The sequence below is a fragment of the Helicoverpa armigera genome, chromosome 16 (genome assembly GCF_030705265.1).
Source record: "Helicoverpa armigera isolate CAAS_96S chromosome 16, ASM3070526v1, whole genome shotgun sequence".
Taxonomy (NCBI): domain Eukaryota; kingdom Metazoa; phylum Arthropoda; class Insecta; order Lepidoptera; family Noctuidae; genus Helicoverpa; species Helicoverpa armigera.
Window position 1 is genome coordinate 4,037,640 of NC_087135.1, and position 14,413 is coordinate 4,052,052.

Below are 14,413 nucleotides of genomic sequence, written 5' to 3' on the forward strand. Positions count from 1 at the left end.
TACGAAGTTCGTAAACAATAATTTAATTATTCTGATAACAAAAACATGACTTTATTGTTTTGTCAACAGGTTGTATCGGCGCCAATATTTAGCAGTAATGGTGGCCAGTACTTGGGCCTTCTCGTTTGGAGCATTGATAGCAACGTGGTTAGAGAAATGGGGCAGATTCGGCTTGGACCCCACAATAGGGTCGTGTTCAATACTGCCCGACAAAAATAATCGATCGCCAAAGGAATTCCTCTTCGTGGGCGCTTTCATGCTGCCCTGTTTGGCCATAGTTATATGTTATGCTAGAATATTTTGCATTGTAAGAGAAGCTGCGAGAAAATCTCGTGCTCCAGTTCGAGGTCGATCTAGGCCAGGCTTAGAAGACTCCGCCGTAGGTTCAGCATCAACGGCTTTGGAACGATCGCCTGGTCCAGAAAATGGGATCAATCATGTTGCTCCGCCTAGGAGGGCACTACTTGCGCCTCCCGCCCTACACTGTCCTCCAACTCCTGGACCTGAACGCTCGTCGTCTTCTGGCGTAGATACGTTAGATGGACACGATGAGGAATGCGCTCTAGACGCAAAACCTCGGACTCCCAGTGGTGGTGAAACAGCTAAGCGGCTCCGGCAAGCTGCTGTGGCGCTGAGACGATCGCCTGCCTCTGTCAGACCCCCTCGTCTTACGCCAAAAGATAGAAAACTACTTAAAATGATAATGGCAATAATGCTATCATTTTGGGTGTGTTATTTACCCATAACTTTGACAAAGATATTTCGAGAGTTCACGTCGCACCCAGCAGCGAATATAGCTGGGTATATCCTGATATACTTGACGACGTGTATCAATCCTATCATATACGTGGTGATGTCGTCGGAGTACCGGCAGGCGTACAAGAACCTGCTGATGTGCCGGCGCTGGGCGTGACGTTCGCCCGGCGACGGCGCCTCCGAGAAGCGCCCGCCGTGACTAGTCGTAAATCGCTGGACAGCCTGAATAACTGCAAATAATGGACACTCAAGTACATGTGTGTAAAAGATAAGTGACCATAAACTTGTGAACTGTAGTGACAGCGTTAAGTTATTGTTGTATACGTAGGACGTTCTGTTACGTAGACGTTTTTGTAATCGCGAACCGTCCGTGATGGTGTTAGGGGTGGGAAGGAAGCAATTAGAGTGTTTTATACTGAACTGTTTTATCTAAATTAATAATCTCGTGAAATGATACTCAACAGCGGTCGGGATAACAAAAAGTATATCCCACGACCACATTATTCATCTCATTCAGTGTACTTAGTGATTTACAATTTTATCACCAAAATTACATGTATGAATCATTGTTCGTCTCTATTTGTAAATTGTAAAACGTACATTATAAAGTTAGTATTATGTGCGGAACTGTTAGCAATAAGTCAACGAACGTGAGTGAAGTTGTAAGCAATATTAAAGTAATGAGGACTCGCCGGGTTATGGCAAACCGCGGTCTGGAGTATTATCAATCTCGGGCGTACCCATGACTGCTATTGACTCATTAAGGAAAAATAAACAAAAGGCCTGTTACAATAAAATTTAGTCTTCGTATTCATTTGGAGTGGTGTGTTTGCCTCTGAGTGACGTGCATAGATTTGTGTTGGAGTATTGAAATGGGTGAATCTGCGATGTGGGGTAGTGACAATGGGAGTGGGATACCAGGGCTGTCGTCGTATGAGACGAATGAGGATCTGGCGAGAGTGGCACTGTTCGAGGGGTACGAGCAGTCGCTGCTGCAGTTCGCGTACATCAGCTGCATCGTGTTCACTCTCATCGGCATCCCTGGCAACCTGGTCACCATCGTCGCCTTGGCAAAGTGCAAAAAGGTGAGCTTATGTTTGAGTTAATCTTCCTTTAGTATATTTTGGATAAAAAAGGGTTTTTTTGATGACAACAGTTACTATTGAAAAAAAAATAGAAAGTGTTCTACGAATGAAGATTTGAAATGTTTCGAAAATAACGACTCTTAAGAACTGTATACTGCTTTTTTCGGTACGTGTTGTAACACATCTGTCACTTACAAACGTTTCATACTGCATTAACGTTACGTCACAGAAAACTTTACATACAAGCATCTATTCTACCATGGAATATGGACTTCCCACATTGTAGTAAAAAGTGACATTGTATATCATCCCATACTTCGCAAGCAATTATAGGTGTAGAGGAAAAATATTGTCTCCCTGATTCACAAAAGGGAATTATAATAAAAAACTAGAATTAATTGAAAACATTCGTGACGTATTTAGCGGTGAGCTGCGGTTTCGTCCGCGTAGTTTTACCTACTCATCATAGTTCCAATAATATAGGCTTGTGATGAACTCATTTTAATACAAACAAGAATAATGGAACTAGCTTGAGACACCAGTTCGGTGTAAGAAACTATGTATATGAATTTTAACCATTATTCTTTTATCCTAATTATAAATGGCAATTGATGTATTAAAAACCGTCTTAAACAGATTAAAAAGATAGACATTGGACATACATTTTTAATTGGGATACATGCCTTACGAAGATCAGTATGCACGTAAGATAAAAGATGAAATTATGTGGAAAAGCTTATCATAACATTCAATGTCTAAAGGAGATTTAAGACCCAATAGTGGCATATTGATCGATGTATTCACTAATAGTTGGACGTACAGTCCGTCAGTTGGTAAATCGGCTTAAATTAATACCCTCGCACGGATCTAACAGTTGGTGTGTATGGGAAGTTTGTATTCATAGGGTTAGGTAGGAAAATATCCCACATTTCTAAAATCTGCCTACCAATGTATGTATTAAATAACTTAGTTGTGTTTAATAACAAAACATTAGAAAACTACTTATATTAAAAGACTGGTATAATAATATCCTGCTTAAATTTTTTTATTGAAAACTACAAGTACAATTACAAAAATTGTACACGCAAAAAATACACGTGTCATTAATTTGGTATTTTGAACTCCAAAAAAGTCATGACATTCCAAGCAATGTACTGAAATATGAACGTGTCAGCCTACAGCGAATTTCCAATACTTTCAGTCGCCTTTTCATTTATTTTTTTGCAGAACCGACCGTGTTTTGCATTCTTTTTTCCGTTCATTTGTACCTGACTGCGTCAAAGGGCAAAAAGCAATATTTTGAGTAAGAATTTTTACATTACATAGGCCTGAAATTTTCGATTATTGGTTTATTAACTACGGGTGAGTATTTAATGAACCTGTCAATTGTCACGTACCTACTTAGGTACTTCTTTGAACTAACCCACAAAACGTATTGAAAAATAATTTCTGCCGGTACACGCACTATACCTAACTGAAATACAGGAAATATTTTTACGAAATAATTAAATTGAATAAATTAGGTAGGCAGGCCTTTTTGAATGCTGATTTCGAATTAACAGTTATTTTTCCCTAAGTAATAGCTAAAGTTTTTATCTATGAGTATACCCATTCCTCTTAAAATAAATGTAAACATATTAGTTGCAATGAGTTTGACTAAATTAGCTTCATGGACCATCTTTATCAGTCGGATGTGACGAGCTGTACGTGTTTTATTTTATTTTGCTTCAATATTGACTCTAGTCGAAATAGCTGTATAAATATATACCTACACCTTTTCCTAAAATTAAAATGAATTGATAAGTAATAATTAGTGCCTCGGGGAGCACGGTTCCATAGGGCTTTCAGAGTGACAGAAAGAAAAGAAAACTTGTACATACGCTCGAGTATATTGTATGTTCTGTACGGAAAACGACCAATTTTATTTTCATTAAAAAAATGTTATGCAGATTTGCTTTCGAAATATTGCAGAGGCACTTTTGAATTTTCAATATGTAGGTGCCAATTAAGACTCCACCTTGAAATGACGTGTTTATACCACAAACACAGGCTAAGCTTAATCGGCAATATTTTAGGACTGTATAAAGTTTTATTGGAATTTAAACCGTGACACGTAGAACTTAGGTCGATTTTTGAATATTGCGTTTTCTAAAGAAGCAATTTGTACTGTCAATGACAGCCTTCAATTAGTTATTCTGAGCAATTTTAATTTCAGGAAGAAATATTTGGAACTTGAAAAGCTTTCGTGAAATTAATATTTTTTTTATTCATGTTTTATTAAGGCGTACATAAGTAGATACATAGTGGAACATCCAATGGAATGTTTTTACCCTTATTTTACCTGTTTAGCTTGATAATACCTATGCTTGTACTTACATAAATACAATCGACTATTTTCCTTACATTCAACTATTGTATTGCAAAAAATACATTCAGTTCTTCTGTATATTCCTTGGTAAAGAACAAATAATGGAATGTAATTCTTATTAAAAATATGTACAATACCTGAGGACGAATATACCAATTTTAAGAAGGATTAAAAAACGTTGCCGTTACAGGGCAGAAGATAATAATAGAGGACGGATCCTTGATACTGATGAATATTCATTCTTTCGTCATATTTAGTTTCAATAAAAACAAAAAATATCAATATTTAAATGGCTTTAAGCGTAAACCCTTCTCCATATGAGAGGAGGCCTGTGCCCAGCAGTGGGACGATAAAAAAGACTGTAACAGTAAGCGTAAACCTATAAAATACTTAAAACCACAGAAGTACGCGTACTGATGGATGATTCAAATGTTTTAGGACGATTTAATTTAATTATCTATAGAACAAATACGTTATACGTCATCATTAACGTAAACACCACTTGTAATAAATTAACTGATATTATGTGATTGTTTATTCCATGATAACATTTCATTCATATTGGAAATTGAAACCGCATTGTACCTACGTAAATGTGTATTACATATTACCTACTGCGAATAAAGGAAAAGGCTTAACATATAGGTACATTTATAAGCACATGTCCTTGATAAAGAATTTTCCCAACTCCCAAATATATCCAACAATACGAGAACGGTTTAGGCTGGTTTTTCCAGACATACTGACCTCGAGCAGATTGTCAGAACCAACTAAATAAATCAAATTCTAGAACACGTAGATCAACACAGACGATTTTTAGACAATTTACTATAAGTACAGATGATCAGTATTACTATAAAACCAGTTAAAACCAGTAAAAACTGCCTTTCGACCGTCCCACAAGATTGCGTGCATTTCTAGAACTTTCTTTAACCAACTCAATCCTTTCTTTAATTTACAGGTCCGCAATGCAACAGCGTTATTCATCATCAACTTATCAGTCTCCGACTTGCTGTTCAGTTGTTTCATCCTGCCTCTAGCTACGTCCACATTTTACAACAAGTCCTGGGCGCATGGCAAGGCGCTGTGTTTCATGTTCCCGTTTGCAAGATACGCGCTGGTAGCCGTGTCTTTGTTTACGGTCCTGGCTATCACTATTAATAGATACGTCATGATATCGCATCCTCAACTTTATCCCAAGTAAGTACCTACTATTTTTTACAATATAGCCTAGGTGCTTATTCATTTAATCATATTTACATTTTAATTAAAAGCTATTATTAAAAAAGAACTGAAACTAAAAATCATAAAAAAATTCGTTCCCATTGCTGGGACACTGGGACACTGGGAGCGTGAATATTGGTGCTTGGGTTTTCTTATTTAACGATTCTTTTAGATTCGAATCACGATTCATGTATTGGTTTTAATCCAGGCTATTAGCCGTCTTATAAGGTTTCATAAAAGTCTATCCATCATTAACAGTTTAAAGAAGAAACAAACTCCTAAGCAAGGTATCGACCTTCGCTACTTATTTTGGTAAATGCCAGAATGTCACTCTCCCGAGTGATCCTTCAGAAGCGGTTTCCAACCGACCCTTATGTCGACACTCAAAAAAATGAGTTTCGCACTTCTAAGACACCTCTTCAAGTATGGTATGGTTAAGAGTTTTCGTAGATTGATCGATCGTTTTTATTCTTAAATTTATGTTTTATAGGAACCAAGAAAATAATTAGTAATCACACTTCATCAAATCTGACCATAGCACTGTATGTTTAACGTAAAATTCTTCTGAGGCCACAGACTAGAACAGTTAAATATAACTCCAAAAGCTCTTACTTATGTAAGTAATAAATATTTTAAAAACTTTTATTAAAGAAAACGTATTTGTATTGTCAACAGATTGTACACTACAAGAAACATTTGCCTGATGATGGCTGGTATTTGGATATTCTCCTTTGGAGCATTACTGCCCACAAGCCTCGAAGTCTGGGGCCGGTTTAGCTTGGATCCCATCACGGGCTCCTGCACCATCGTACCTGACGACCACAAGAACTCACCGAAGAAATTCCTTTTCATCATCGCCTTCATCCTCCCAAGCGTTGCCATCATCTTGTGCTACGCCAGAATACTGTGGATTGTACGAAAGACTGCAAAGAAGTCACGCAACCCTCCCACTCAGATGAAATCTTTGAGCATGAGCACCACAACGATAGCCACAAGAACAGACTTAGACAAGCGACCATCCAGGAACACCGTGCCAGCTTTTCCTATAAACTGCTTCATCAACACGGGCGCTGAACTATCATCGTCATGCGAGAGTTCTACCCCATCAGAACAAGAGAGACAGTCAGTCACTCCAGAAACAAAGGCACGCACATTCGGACATGAAGGAAAGAATTTTCGTCGCAGTTTCATAGCAACAATGCGATGGACTACGGCACCGCCGAAGCCTCGTCTCCCGACTAAGAAAGATAAGAAGCTACTTACCATGATAGTGGCCATCATGGTGGCGTTCTGCGTTTGCCATCTACCAATCACGTTGATGAAGACCATAGTCTTTGACGCCACAACTCACTCGGTGGCAAACGTAGTCGGGTATGTTCTAATCTATTTCACAACGTGTGCAAACCCAGTTATTTATGTAGTGATGTCCAATGAGTACAGACAAGCGTATAAAAGTTTGTTCCAATGTAAACGATGACATTGTAAACTTTTTTTTGTAAATACTCAGTACTGTGAAATATTTAAATTTTGTTTAATAGTTTGTGAGTCACAATGTGACTGGTCTTAGTTAGAATTAAGCTATTAATCATTCAAATACAAATAATATTTTAAACAAATAAGAATGATTAGTTACGTCTATTGCTATTTTTGCAAATGTGATAAAACATTTCTCTCTACCTAAATTATACACATTATAACAAAAACACAATATATCTTCGACTTCATTAGCGGAAAATTAATTCCACGATAAAATATATTTAATATATAATATTTGCCCTCCCCTTCATAACTTTGACATTCCGATTACAAACAATAAATACCTACCAAAACGACTTCCAGCTGCCTGAACGAGACGATTTTTGTGTGAAAAATATGAAACACGTGTAAATATTAAAATTAGCTTTAGCAATAATAATGTGTAGCAAAAACTCTAATTATTATAATCTTAAAGTTATTCCACATTTGACCTAATAACAAAGTAAATTAGCTAAAGAGTTATACTGATTACAAAATTTGCTGAAAATAATGTCTATTCAAAGCACAGTCAAATTAAACTTTAAGAATCTAGGCAGACCTTTCTGTATTGTATGCCTAATAACTTTGTAAACGACAAAAACTTTACTGTTATACGAACCATATTCTTACGAAAATATTTTTTCAATTAAAATTAATTATAACTAATAATAAACATAAAATACGAAAAAATTGTAAAGAATACGAACAACTCAATGCTTATTGAAATGTATACCAAATAATTTTAAAAGGAACTGATTGCTTGTTACCTCTATCTAGTTTTTACAAAACGGATGATATTCAAACGAAATCTATACGATTACACACTCATGTTTCTACCTAAAGTAAGATAATTACATAAAAAATAACTTATTACATGAGTTTTACGATAAATCTAGATATTTTGATATAAACAAAAAAGCCGAATAAAACAATTCGGATTCTAATTAATAAAAAAACGAAGACCTTTTAATTAAAGGTGACGATTGTTTGTCACGATCATAATGACGTGTTCGTGCAGTAATCGCGGTCCAAATTCCACGTAATTATTACAGAAAACTGTTTTTATTTCTCAACTCTATTCCCAAGGGATAGAACTCAAAATTGATTGATCATAAACAAGCTGATGGCACTATTTCCTTGTTATATTTTTTGCGGTTGACGTATGAACGGTTTGTTTAGCGAAGCAAATAATAGTCACCTAGATGTTAAGGTGTTTCGTACTAGTGTACAATATCAATGTGTGATATTATTGTAAATAAGGAGGATGTCAAAGACATAGAAATTTTAAAGTTTCGATAACGATTAATATTGAATCGAAGACGGTGCTTTTTCATTCGATCGAACCTGATGATGCAAGAGTTTGGCGGGACTTAGTCATATTTATAAAAAAAAAACTCTGTAAATTATTGTAACTTAAAAATAATTAATTATCTTACTTGTTCAGTTATTAAATATGGCAGCATTTTGCGTGGACTCCTAACTAGTTATAGAATTCAATAAATTAATGAAGTCTGTTAATTACAATAATGACATCGCTTTGATTCAACTATGTACGAATATATAAAGCCAAAAGACGACCATTCCAAATGATTGTCTGTTTTTGACGAAATATTGAAATGTTACTAGTGTTTAGACTTAAATGTTTTATAATGATAGAAATATAAATAATTTGTTAGTTAAGTCGTACCCTAAGATTTCCCAAAGATATGTTATAATTGTATAAAGGAAGTTTATTTAGTCGATAGGCCATTTTTACTGTATTTATTTGAAGTAAGATAGCATGATCAAAAAAGCTTAGACACCGATCCTTGAATTTGTGATTTATGGATATTTAAAATGGACTTGATATTCCTCGAGCAAAATTATGTTTGTAATGCTCAAATACTGTGTTTTGTTTAAATTGTAATCTTTGGTAGCAAACGAATGTGTAGGATTATATTTTGTAAACGTTGACATGGGTCTGATAGGATTAACTTTGTTACGATTTGAAATAAGAACCTTAAACATTCGATTAGAAAAGTTGACATCATGAATAATTATGTTTTTGTAAGCTCCGATTACTTCTCCAGCTAATGTCGGTAAAGCCAACCAAAAGATTCGCCACTCTCAACCACATCCAAAAGGTTAAAATGTTTAGAAGTTCTTATTTGAAATGATTTAGATTAATTTTCATGTAGATACCAAATGAGTTTTTAAGCCATAGATATTTTAGTATGAATAGACTTATTATGCCTATTTATTTGTTTAATACAATTTGTAATGAAGTGCGACAACATTATTGATAGATTCGCCAACTATATTCACACATCTGAAAATAAAGTTTCGGAAAAAAGTGCAAATCGAAATATTTTGGTCCAGTGTTTCAATAATTTTGTCACAAATCAAAACTGTTATAGTTAAATACTGTTTTGTATTTCCAAGAGACCGTAAGTGGACATCAAGACGTAGGTACCAAAGAACCAACTCCAGGGGCCAGAACCCAAGCCATTGTACTTACCAAAGATATGATTAAAAATAAATTATAAAATATTACAATACTTTATGGTTTTATTTAACCTTGAAATCACTTGAAGATAGACTGATAAAAACTGACCTAATTTTGTATCTATTGAAACTCATTGAAAAAGTAAGATTTCATCGGTATTTTTTATTAGTTTGACATAGACAGCTTCACAAAAATAAGGTCACGGGAAAATAGATCAACAGTATGAAAAGAAAAATAGGTCAATCCAGAAACGAATCAAATAAAAAATGCAAAGGGCAACCAAACCTTCTAAGAATAAACTACTGCGCTTGCCTATCGTGGAACAGATTTTACATAATTAAGTATATTGACATTAATTAATTATGAGTGGTCACTTTGAATAAATCCATGACTTTTTAAAAAAGTCTGAAAGTAGTGAAAGTAATGTCTGAAAGATGGTGTCGAGAATACTCTCGGCTGACCACCACGAGGTTGCTTAATGCTTATTCATTGGAAAAAGTACTTTCTTACTTTACCCTAATGACCTTAAATAAACGCATTTATACTTTCCTAGAAGGTAAAATAAATAATAGATTTTATTAGAACAGCGTAGTAGATTTTAAACGCAAAAATTCACCAGTGATCAGTCGGAAAAGTCCGCGGTACCTTTAAAGTACGTGCGTAACATCAGTTCAGTTCAATTCACAAAAAAACGATAACGATGAAATCGGTCACGTGTCTAACTTGATTAATTTTCCGATACTGAAATAGATTTTTCCTATACATGTGTAGGAATTCAGAAATGGGACGAAATTGACCTGAACTGAATGGCATTGGATTACAACACTAATGGAACGCCCTACGCGAAAAGCTATGTACCTAAGTATCTATACCTGCTGGCTATCTGCGGTTAGTGTGATGACCTTTAAATTATTTGACCTTTAGATTACATATTATCTGATGTAGAATGCATCAAAACTTGCAGTCGCACACTTATTCGGGTATAAGAAAAATTTATTATAATTTTTTATTTTTTTTGTAAAACAAAATTCTATCAAATCCTTAATATGATAACCCACGTAAAAAAATCCGCACTCAACAATTACTTGTATGAGTCTACAAAATTAAAAACATAAAACATTTTTTTTAATGTGGCACCTAAATGTGGATACAATATTGCAAAAATCACAAAACTCACAAGTAAGAAGCATTTATTAATTTTCTAAATATAATCTTCCGAGAAATGTTCATTCCTGGCCCAGAAATAGCTTCTATTTCAATTACATTATTCTTAAAAACCAGAAGCAGGTTTGTTTAACGAGAAAATTACAAGAAATAGCTTTAACATAAAATCAACTAAGATTAGTCAAGAACGCGGCAAAATCTTATTCTGTCAAACGATAACATGTCTTGTCACAATGACGTTCGAAAAACGAATCCTCCAAGCATAGATGCACGGCTGAATGGCGAGGTGTCTATGGTCGCTCGTTTCTGCTGCCCTCTTTGTAACTACTGGCAGCTAACACGGCCTCTCCTGACACCCTGACGTCCTCGGCAGGATCTGGGTGAGCCTGGTTGAGTCTCGGAATACCTGCACATGCAATAAGCGAGTTGGACCTGGCTCAATTTCGTCATATTTAAATCTCGATTGGTTAGGTTAGAATTCTTTCAGAATAAAAATTATTCGAGGACTTACAAACCTCAAACAAAGTACTAATCCATTTAAAGAAAGAAAAATAAATAACATCAACTTTAAATCAAATAACAAGTACAAAATGAATAACAGAACACTGGTATACCACCCAGTGACTCGCAAATAAATAACGTCAACTTTAAATCAATTAACAGATACAAAATTAATAACAGAACACTGGTATACCACCCAGTGACTTGAAAATAAATAACGTCAACATTAAATCATATAACAGGTACAAAATTAATAACAGAACACTGGTATACCACCCAGTGTAAGTGTGTCGAGTGTAAGGCTGAAACATATTAGTTGTACACATATAAACACACAACATACAAAGAAATCATGTAAATTATTAACCTGGTTTCGAGTCTAAGCCTGAAACATAAATCATGTAAGAAGAAAGACAATTACTTTTACTGATTAGTTATACCGTGAGCGCAAGCGTGCACTCAAGCGCAAGAAATATGTTATCAAGAACAAATACTCGAACTATACGGAAGTCATAGTCAAATCAAGTCATAGTCAAGCCAGGGGCTCAAAATATACGGAAGTCATGGTCAAGGCAAGTCATAGTCAAGCCAGTTGTTCAGACTATACGGAAGCCATAAGCCAGGGGCTCAGACTATACGGAAGCCATAAGCCAGAGGCTCAGACTATACGGAAGCCATAAGCCAGAGGCTCAGACTATACGGAAGCCATAAGCCAGAGGCTCAGACTATTCGGAAGCCATAAGCCATGGGCTCAGACCATACAGAAGCCATAAGCCAGAGGCTCAGACTATTCGGAAGCCATAAGCCATGGGCTCAGACCATACAGAAGCCATAAGCCAGAGGCTCAGACTATTCGGAAGGCATAAGCCAACAGAACCAGCAGGAGCACCAGCACAGCAGCGCTCGTGCCACGACCAGGAGCACCGGCAGAGCAGCGCTCGTGCCGCAATCAGCAGCACCAGCACAGAAGCGCTTGGGCCACGACACGGCCGTTACACATTCTCGTGTATAAGTCTGCGAACAAGCACTTACGACATACATTTCGTTCGGCCACTTCTGACCATCAAAATCTTTCGTCAAATCTGGAAAGCTTTTCGCTCTCAAAGAAATAAATTCAAGGCATAACTTTGAAACTATGTCTCAGAAATATCATTATTACTAATCATGTGTCAGCAACGCTGAAAACACAACTACCATTGCGGTTTGATAAGTTACGTGTAGTTAACTTCACTTCAGCTTTTGCTACACAGAATACTCATAGGTGACAATACCAATGGTTGGTACATTATTACACATTTTTTCACTTAATACAGCTAAGAGCATAATTACTTCCGATGTGTAATCAAAACAATAGAACAGATCACCTGACCTCAAAGCATGATACGCCAACTCTGCTATCCACTGGCTTTCATTACCGGAGTATACCAAACGAGATACTGGCCGTCAGCACTCTGTACAGCATGCTTGTGCAGCAGCACAGCACCCGGGGAGCATGAAGTGTCACAGCACTCTTACTATGTCAAATGACACAGCACCTGGAGCGCTTACACCATCAGCTCACACGGCTTAGGCTTATCCTCAATACCTGTAGTCAAAAGACAAGTAAGCAAGCATCTAGCTAAGGTAACCAAACTTTCAATTTGTAAATTTTAAAATGGCAAAAAAATCTAGAACCTGAGCACAATTTTCACTATTCCATTTCAATGAAAACAATTTGAGTAAGTCAATATCAAATCAGTGTGCATTTATATCACAAAAGCAGTAAACTTATATTTCTGTGTAGGTACTTGTTGAAACTCTCATGAGCAGAAAGATTAGAAATAAATATTATTGGGCTCATTTACATAATAAGCCTGTTAGTTATCTGACTCAAGTTCTCATACACATTCAGTATGTCTTTAACCAATAAACCACAAAGGTGGATTACAAGACATGTATTACATAAAGGCTAAATAAAATCGGATTGATCTCACCATTCACATACAGGTAGGTACATTACAGAATTCTTCCCATAACATCTGGAGCATAGTAGGAGCAAGGCATGTTGTTCACGGACACCACAGCAATACATAGGCAGAAACTCATTCCACCCAAAATACACGAGAGCAGCATCAGTGTACTAAGCTCGAGCAATTCTCGAGCTGCCTGCATAGCATTTTGAATCTACCGTTGCGTAGATTGCAACGCACTGTGATCCATTACAAAATTAAAATAGAACAGCAAAAACTTCGGTAATGGCGGATATCCTTACACCGCGTCGTGCTTAACAAAAGTGCCAATGAATCTGAAACTGAAATCAAAAACTTTATAGTGGGAGTGAGACTATCCCACTTCTGATCTTAAAAACCAGAAGCAGGTTTGTTTAACGAGAAAATTACAAGAAATAGCTTTAACATAAAATCAACTAAGATTAGTCAAGAACGCGGCAAAATCTTATTCTGTCAAACGATAACATGTCTTGTCACAATGACGTTCGAAAAACGAATCCTCCAAGCATAGATGCACGGCTGAATGGCGAGGTGTCTATGGTCGCTCGTTTCTGCTGCCCTCTTTGTAACTACTGGCAGCTAACATTATTATATTTTGACAATAATTCATTTCCATAGCATTCGTTATTTATGAGCCAATAATAAACATTTCACATTTCTTTAATAAATTCTCCCTCCATTAAATTGTGTGGACTTTGCTAAAAATATTGTGTACTTCACGTAATTATTATTTGCAACACAATATTTTCAAATAATTTACATTTTAACACACAATACACATATAAAAAGTTCAATGTATTTTTTTTTATATTCACGATTATCTACTTTTACATGGCTTCAAATGTGGTTAAATAAGCAGAACTGTAATTCACAAACCAAATAGAGTTTCATCGATATATTTCGGGCTTTATAGAATTCAGCTTTTTTGTTGAAATATGATTCCTTGAATAATCATTACCATACATATCTCACTATTCCAGCTAAAAGATAATTTGATGATCTATCTCCAGATTTGATTTCAATATAAAAGCTTAGTTTACAGATTCAGATTCTACCATCAATCACTGACCTGAAGAGAGAATAAAGCAAAAAAGGTGACGAATCATAAATGTACGACCATTAGTCATCTCACCTACGCTCTAGTGAGGTAAATAAATCGCTGTGACAATCCTATCACTTGGTAGTTTCCCATGGTACAGAATTGGAAAGAAAGCTTATTTTTCACTACTGTAAAGATTTTTGAAAAAGAACCCGCTCACTACAAACTTTGACCTGGCCGACATTTTGTTCGGGCTCTTTAATCAGTATTAGATACATAATAATAGTA

At 35.9% G+C, this 14,413-nt stretch overlaps 2 protein-coding genes across 3 annotated transcripts in view; both read left to right on the forward strand.

Moving 5' to 3' along the window:
• LOC110384506 (G-protein coupled receptor moody) overlaps positions 1-1,557 on the forward strand; it is a 95,503-nt gene extending 93,946 nt beyond the window's left edge. For both annotated transcript variants that reach the window (XM_021345813.3, XM_021345814.3), the window contains one exon: positions 70-1,557. In XM_021345813.3, the coding sequence (XP_021201488.3) occupies positions 70-913 (844 nt within the window). In that variant the 3' untranslated portion in view covers positions 914-1,557. The remainder of the gene's footprint in view (positions 1-69) is intronic.
• A 71-nt stretch (positions 1,558-1,628) lies between these two features.
• Positions 1,629-9,485, forward strand: LOC110384507 (G-protein coupled receptor moody). The gene is made up of 3 exons (XM_021345815.3): positions 1,629-1,841; positions 5,171-5,409; positions 6,109-9,485. Exons 1-3 carry the CDS (start codon positions 1,629-1,631, stop codon positions 6,908-6,910), a joined length of 1,254 nt encoding a protein of 417 aa, XP_021201490.3. The 3' UTR covers positions 6,911-9,485.
• Positions 9,486-14,413: the final 4,928 nt, after the last annotated feature.